General features: G+C 44.0%; 1 protein-coding gene across 1 annotated transcript; it reads left to right on the forward strand.

Annotated features, from left to right (window-relative positions):
• The first annotated feature begins 207 nt into the window (after window positions 1-207).
• Window positions 208-8,108, forward strand: LOC115198564 (plasminogen activator inhibitor 1-like). The gene is made up of 8 exons (XM_029760584.1): window positions 208-361; window positions 2,033-2,271; window positions 4,858-5,082; window positions 5,343-5,537; window positions 5,897-6,196; window positions 6,553-6,639; window positions 6,902-6,985; window positions 7,255-8,108. The coding sequence occupies exons 2-8, from the start codon at window positions 2,034-2,036 to the stop codon at window positions 7,290-7,292; spliced, it is 1,167 nt and encodes a 388-aa protein (XP_029616444.1). The 5' UTR covers window positions 208-361; window position 2,033; the 3' UTR covers window positions 7,293-8,108.
• Window positions 8,109-8,512: the final 404 nt, after the last annotated feature.

The following is an 8,512-nucleotide window of genomic DNA, read 5'->3' on the forward strand; positions in this document are numbered from 1 at the left end:
TGTGTGTGTGTGTGTGTGTGTGTGTGTGTAACAGCCTCGCTAGGGAGTAGAAGCCTGTCCAGGCAGTAAGGGATGTCGACCTCATAGTCACAAGTAACTTCCTCTCTGCACATGTGTACAGGAACGGGGCCTAGAGGGAAGAGGGAGGGGCCTAGGGAGACATGCCGCTCGACTACGCTATATAAAGCAGTAGAACTCTCACACACTCACTCACACTCAAATGATGCTTCTCTAATAACTCACAGGGAAAACACTGAAAGACTGAGCTATTACTATTCCAGCAACTCTCAAGCAACTCAAGAGCTACGTCAAGCTTATCTTCATCAAGTTCGTCTACGTCTTTCAACACTTCAACTTCAAGGTAAGAGTGAGTTTATGATTATTTTCTTTAGAGCAAATGTTAAAGTTCTTGGAAATATGCCCATAAGGCAAACTTAGTCTTGTTTTCCATTTGTTGTTATTATTATGAAACAAATCACCAAATGGATACATATATTGTCTGTGTGCGTCACTAAACAAACTCAGAGGTTGTAACAATTGCACTGCAAGTTGCATACAGACAACATGTTGTATGAGTCAATATTTGAACCCTGAACTTCTGGAGAAAAAAAAACCCACTGGATATTTTCAAATTCTACAACAGAAATGTGTGTTTAAAGATGTATGAACTCAAATGACCACCGCTGCACCAAAAGCCTTGAGGGCAAAATAAACCATTCTGTTTCAAATATGTTTTATTATGAAGCATTATGGTCCAAGTATATAATTAAACAGTCTGATTAAGAAGCATATTTTTTTTTCATATATGAAAACAAATATAGGACAACAGACAAATGACAGTAGCATGCAAAGTTGCACCCCAATAAACACTTGTTCAATTCTGTTTCTCTTTCTCTCCCACACACTCACTTTCTGTCTGTCTGTCTGTCTGTCTGTCTGTCTGTCTGTCTGTCTGTCTGTCTGTCTGTCTGTCTGTCTGTCTGTCTGTCTGTCTGTCTGTCTGTCTGTCTGTCTGTCTGTCTGTCTGTCGCTTTCTCTCTCTCTCTCTCTCTTCCTCTACCTCTTTCTGTCTCTCTCTCTCTCTCTCTCTGTGTGTGTGTGTGTGTGTGTGTGTGTGTGTCACGCCAACATGTCCAAGGTTGGCACCTGGGTCTTGTCTCTTGTTTTGTCTCACCCATGTTTGTACCACAGTAAACCAATGCCAGGGTCACTGTGCCATGGTCTGTTTTCCATTGAGAACCAGGGTCGTATTCATTAGTAGACACCGTAGCAAAATGTTTTGCTACAGAAAACAAAGATGTTTCAAATTGGTCAATTTGCTGCATAGCCCCTCCCTGTTTGAGTCAGTTTTCTTCCATTTGCTGCCTGGTGAATATGACCATATCAACTATTTTGATTTTACTATCCTTCATCCAGAAGTGTGGTTACATACCTCTGTCTGTGATGTCTGTACTGGTCCGGTGGAATAGAAAATATCTTTGAAGGCTGCCCATCAAGAAACAGATTTAGCTATAAACACACTGTGGAATGCTTCTTATAAGGGTTCTAAATTCTAATGGCTAGCAAGCAGAAACTGTGCCAAATAATTTATGCAACTGAGACCGAAACGGACCTTTGTATTTGTAGAGAACATACGATTTTAAAAACTATGGTTTTAAGTAGCCCCTCAGCCAGTCTTGTATGTACCGCAGCAATGCATCTGACGGATCTCTTCATCTTTGATCTGTCTTTCTTTGATCCTTCTATCATTTCACTCATTTTTCTCCCCTGTCCTCTCCTGATTTCCCTATATGCAATATTGTTGAATCTCTATAATTTCACAAATCTCTCTCTCCTCGCTTCCCTCTCTCCTAGAATTCTTTATCTTTGTTCTTGTTCAATCTTCCCCATCTCCCTACAATGCTTTACCTGTATACAATGTTGTTAGATTCCTTTAACCCTCTCTCCTCCTCCTTTGCCCAGGATGCTTTGCCGTTAGATAATGTTGTTAGAGCTGTCTACCATTCCACTCATCCCTCTCTCCTCTCCCCAGGATGCTGTGCCTGTACGTGTGCTTCTTCCTCAGCCTCTCTGGAGCGGCCCTCTCTAACCTCCAGGAGAAACAGACAGACTTTGGGATGCGGGTCTTCTCCCATGTGGCCCAGACCTCCAGGGGCTCTAACTTGGCCTTCTCACCCTACGGCGTGGCCACCATCCTGGGCATGGCTCAGCTGGGCGCTAGGGGCAACACCCTGAAGACACTCAACGCCAAACTGGGCTTCTCTCTACAAGGTAAGGGTGGACTGTTTTGTAGACTCTTACCACAGCTGTTATGTATAATGACATTAAATCAAATCAAATAAAACTTAATTTGCCACATGCGCCGAATACAAGTGTAGACTTTACCATGGAAATGCTTACTTTCAAGCCCTTAACCAACAGTGCAGTTCAAGAAGAAAATATTTACCAAGTAGGCTAAATAAAAGGTAATAATAAAAAGTAACACAATAAGAATAACAATAATGAGGACATATACAGGGGGCACCGGTACCGAATCATTGTGCAGAGGTACAGGCTAGTTGAGGTAATCTTTACATGTAGGTGGGGAAGAAGTAACTATGCATAGGTAACAAACAAACAGCGAGTAGCAGCAGTGTACAAGAGGAGTGGGGGGGGTGTCAATGTAAATTGTTCGGTGGCAAATTTTATGAATTGTTCAGCAGTCTTATGGCTTGGGGGTAGAAGCAGTTGAGGAGCCTTTTGGTCCTAGACTTGGCGCTCTGGTACCACTTGCCTTGTGGTGGCAGAGAAAACAGTCTATAACTTGGGTGACTGGAGTCTCTGACAATTTTATGGGCTTTCCTCTGACACCGCCTATTATATAGGTCCTGGATGGCAGGAAGCTTGGCCGCAGTGATGTACTGGGCCGTTCGCACTACCCTCTGTAGCCCCTTACGGTCAGATGCCAAGCAGTTGCCATACCAGGCGATGATGCAACCGGTCAGGGTGCTCTCAATGGTGCAGCTGTAGAACCTTTTGAGGATCTGGGGCCTCAGTCTCCTGAGGGGGAAAAGGTTTTGTCGTGCCCTCTTCACGACTGTCTTGGTATGTTTGGACCATGATAGGCCGTTGGTGATGTGGACACCAAGGAACTTGAAACTCTCGACCCGCTCCACTACAGCCCCATCAATGTTAATGGAGGCCTGTTCGTTCCGCTTTTTCCTGTACTCCACGATCAGCTCCTTTGTCTCGCTCACATTGAGGGAGAGGTTGTTGTCCTGGCACCACACTGCCAGTTCTCTAACCTCCTCCCTATAGGCCGTCTTATCGTTGTCGGTGATCAGGCCTACCACTGTTGTGTCGTTAGCAAACTTAATGATGGTGTTGGAGTCATGTTTGGCCACGCAGTCATGGGTGAACAGGGAATACAGGAGGGGACTAAGTACACACCCCTGAGGGGCCCCAGTGTTAAGGATCAGCGTGGCAGACATGTTGTTGGCTACTCTTACCATCTGGGGGCGGCCCGTCAGTTGCAGAGGGAGGTGTTTAGTCCCAGAGTCCTTAGCTTATTGATGAGCTTCGTGGGCACTATGGTGTTGAACGCTGAGCTGTAGTCAATGAACAGCATTCTTACATAGGTGTTCCTTTTGTCCAGGTGAGAAAGGGCGGTGTGGAGTGCAATTGAGATTGCGTCCTCTGTGGATCTGTTGGGGCGGTATGTGAATTGGAGTGGGTCTAGAGTGTCCGGGAGGATGCTGTTGATGTGAGCCATGACCGTGGCACTCCCGTCGGTAGCACTTCATGGCTACCGACGTGAGTGCCACGGGGTGGTAATCATTTAGGCAGGTTACCTTCTCGCTTCCTTGGGCACAGGGACTATGGTGGTCTGCTTGAAACATGTAGGTATTACAGACTCGGTCAGGGAGAGGTTGAAAATGTCAGTGAAGACACTTGACAGTTGGTCCGTGCATGCTTTGAGTACACGTCCTGGTAATCCATCTGGCCCAGCGGCTTTGTGAATGTTAACCTGTTTAAAGGTTTTGTCACATCGGCTACCGAGAGCGTTATCGCACAGTCATCCAGAACAGCTGGTGCTCTCATGCATGCTTCAGTGTTGCTTGCCTTGAAGCGAGCATAAAAGGCATCGTCTGGTAGACTCGCGTCACTGGGCAGCTCGCGTCTGGGTTTCCCTTTGTAGTCCATAATAGTTTTCAGGTCCTGCCACATCTGACGAGCATCAGAGCCGCTGTAGTAGGATTCAATCTTAATCCTGTATTGATCCTTTGCTTGTTTGATGGTTCGTCTGAGGGCATAGCGGGATTTCTTATAGGCGTCCGGATGAGTGTCCTGCTCCTTGAAAGAGTCAGCTCTAGCCTTTAGCTCGATGTGGATGTTGCCTGTAATCCATGGCTTCTGGTTGGGATATGTACGTACGGTCACTGTGGGGACGACGTCGTCGATGCACTTATTGATGAAGCCAATGACTGAGGTAGTATACTCCTCAATGCCATTGGATGAATCCCGGAACGTATTCCAGTCTGTGCTAGCAAAACAGTCCTGTTGTGTAGCATCCGTGTCATCTCATGCAACTACATAGGGTAGTTGCATGAGTTTTGCAAAGTGAGACAGATGGTAGACTTGGCCTTGTCTAAACAATGAGGCCTTGACAATAACATAACTCCAGGCTGACATAGTCAAAACAAAAAGAGCCATCCTAGCCGGCGACTAGCAACATCCACACTATCTCACCGTCTCTATATGCAATTGTGACTCATTCATTCTCTCATTCTTTCCATTCCACTTCTCCTCCTCCTCTTCCTCTCCAACCTTTTTTGTACTTTTAATCATAAATTAAAATCAATGATTCCTCTCCTCCAGAGCGAGGGATGTCACGTCAGCAGCGTCTGCTACAGCAGCACCTCTCCAGTGAGGAGGGAGTGGAGCTGGCCAGTGGCATCATGGTAGAGAAGAAGATGGCTCTGGAGAAAGGCTTCAGGAGGGGGCTGAGGAAAGCCTTCCAGGCCTCCCCTCACCAGTTGGACTTCTCCAGGCCAGACCAGGCCCTGGAATCCATCAATGCCTGGGTCTCTAACCACACCTCAGGTGAGATACAGTGGTATAGTATTGGCTTATACCTTCAATGTCATGCCCATCATCACATATTGCAAGTGTGCAATTTGTTAAAATAGATGAAGTTGTAGTAGATATAGCAACAACAATGCATACAACGCAACCAGTGACAGACAGAGAGGATACAAGTTGCTTGTTTTCTCCAGAAAATCAAATTCTATGTGGGATTAGACAGGTTAATAATCTAAACAAACCTCCCTAACACTCTCTTTCCTCTCTTCTCTCTGCTCCAGGTACCATCCCTTCGTTCCTGTCGTCCGGTGCTCTGACCGACGAGACTCGCATGGTCCTACTGAACGCTCTGCACTTCCAGGGGTTATGGAAGGTGCCCTTTGACCCCAAGATGACGGAGGAGAGACTGTTCCATTGTGCCAACGGCAGCTCTGTGCCCGTACCTATGATGAGGCTCACACACCGCTTCAACTACGGTGGGTACCTCAAGATGTTTTTCAAGTGTAGAATTTTCCCATGAGACATTTTTACATCCCCTTGACATGAATACATCCTCTCTTCCCTTTAAATACTTTAGAAGTTAACTTAGAATACCATTTTGGGCAGAATCCTAACATGAGATCTGTAAATGTAACTCAAGTTTTCATGTCTTTCATCGATATTATTTACACCCATTTAGTTAGGACTTGGTCCTTACGGCATGCATTCTTCAACAGTGATTCAAATGAGTCCGCCCCAGCCCAGCAGCCAGTGTTTAAAACAGTCATGACTACAAGTACTACCTCCACCAATCAAACTGAAACTAATCCAACCTCTCCTCTCTTCTCCTCTACAGGTGAGTTTGTGACCCCCGACGGTGTGGACTATGATGTCATCGAGGTTCCGTACGAGGGAGAGTCCCTGAGCATGCTGCTGGTCACCCCCTTCGAGTCCGAAAAGCCAGTGAGCGTGCTCAGTAGCGAGCTGACCACCAGACGCCTGCAGCAGTGGAGAGAGGAGCTGAGGAGCGTCAAGCGTCAACTGGCTCTGCCCAGGTTTACCCTGGACACTGAGGTGGATCTGAAGTCTACACTGACCAGGATGGGGTTGGGGGACATGTTCAACCTGGCCAAAGCAGACTTCACTCGCATCACCAGTGAGTACCCTACCATTCATCACTTAGTAATTGGTGTCTGAAGTGGCACCCTATTCTTTATATAGTGCACTACCTTTGACCAGGGCCCAGGCCTCTGGTCAAACGTAGGGCACTATGTAGGGAATAGGATTGGCTCTGTTGCAATATCCACACTACTAGCATTTCACTTTAGAATGAAGGAATGTATTGGGCATACATTCTGTGGTATGAAAGTATGGACATTGGAAAGTGACAGACTTGGTCCTTTCCTTACTTCCATATGATCAGTTTGTGTGTTTAGCAAATACAGAATACTACATGTTTCTCATTATTCTTAGACAGCTAAACTAAACTCCCTCTCTTTATTTCTCTGCCAGCTGAGGAAAGGCTGTGTGTGTCCAAGGTTCTGCAGAAAGTCAAGATTGAGGTGAACGAGAAGGGAACCAAGGGATCAGCTGCCACAGGTACATTACAAGACCAATACTTATTCCTGATGATTGAACCACTAGTATAAAGAAGTGTTTGACTGTTTTGACTTGTCTTATATACAGATGTACATAAAGACAATACATGTATGATGAATTGATGATAGTATAGGCTACAGAGTTGTGTTTTGACAGTGCTTGTTATACGGATGTACATAACAATAATTAATTGATGTTAAAGTGATGTTACTGTACAGAGTTGTGTTTTGACTGTATTGTCTCCTCTCTTTGTCCCTTACAGCTGCCATTATGTTCTCTCGTATGGCTGTAGAGGAGATCACCCTGGACAGGCCCTTCCTTTTCCTCATCCAACACAAGCCCACAGGTGAGTTTCCTCTAATGTGCCTACACCACCATCTATGTTAAAAACAACATCATGTTAGCCTTGGTCGCAAATCACCACAAGTCTAGCTAGCTGTGCCCTTTTTATATAAGTGCATACACTTTCAAGTAGGTTCAGGGGAAGTCCTGCTATTTTGTCCCTGCATATACTGTATGATCTTGTATGGAATTCTCTTTGTCCCTCAGACACTTTGACATACTTCCTACCTTGTTCGTCCTCTAATATAAAATATGTTTGTTTTCCCCTCCTAGGTGCTGTACTGTTCATGGGTCAAGTCAACCAACCCTAGCAACACTAACAGACCAATATACCAGAGAGGAAGAAGCAAAGCGAGAGGAATAACAGCCCAAAATCTGTCTTCTCCAGCGAGGAGTTTTTGTATGGAGGTCAATGAGAGTGTCAAATTTGGTTAACAAAAAATGAATTGCTTATTTTCTACATGTGGCTTATTTTATCTAATACATGTTTCTTAATGCTTAGGTTGTTACGAGTGTATTGATATAAATATGATAGACAACATCCCCTCAACTTTAAGAAAAAACACTTTATATCGGAGTTGTGACTGTTTTTCACACGCATATCTGCCCTCCCATTGGCTAGCTAGAATGGTCCCACCTGATTTTGCCTCCTCGCGACTGCCTTCCATTTTTGAAGAGATTTACTTGAGTATCTGGTCAATATAATGGATAATCTGTGCTGATATACAACGACCATGAACATTCCTTTCATTCCATTGACAGGGACACCTGTCAATCAACTTGCTACTGAAACTGACCATGAATAGTTAAATCTATGACCTGGACAATAACTGTAACTTAAATTATCCTTAATCTGTATATTACCAAATTGGCAAAATGCATATATTTTGATAAGTGAAAGTTTATATATCTATTATCTGCGCTGATGGGATGTTTTTTTATTTGTGAGCAATGGGTATGGTTGTTAATGCCTGATATTGATATGAAGGGAAAATTATTGAATGGGTAAGATGTATTTTTATTTTGCTGTTGAATTTTATTGTCTGTAATGCTCTGTTTGTTGCGACAAGTCGTATTTTTGCAGTATTTATATATTTATTAAAATGAAAACTTTTTAAAAAACCTGACATGTTGTCGACTACAATTTATTAGTTTTGACCTCTGGTGTTGATAACATGAATACTGACTTAGAAAAGCAATAATTTAGTGGTTGGACTAGTTGGATCCAGAAATATAGGTTTTTAATTCATATAAATATACAATAAAATATGCCCCACTAGGTGACATAAGCTGTCTGTAACCTACCTGTTGTGGTTACAGTCACTTTAGGCAACAGAGTAGGCCTAAATGTAATATTTCAAGCAATTATGTGTAGAGCATATGATAAAACTGGCATGCTAAATTGTGCAGAAATCTATAAAAATCTCTATCTTGCTGACTGAACGCACACTTTTTGGCCATCACCCCGTAAGAACTCAGTTTCCATGGAAACCACATCGACCGTCTTGTCATGGCAACAACATCCGAACAT

Source organism: Salmo trutta, chromosome 8, assembly GCF_901001165.1.
Source record: "Salmo trutta chromosome 8, fSalTru1.1, whole genome shotgun sequence".
Lineage (NCBI taxonomy): Eukaryota > Metazoa > Chordata > Actinopteri > Salmoniformes > Salmonidae > Salmo > Salmo trutta.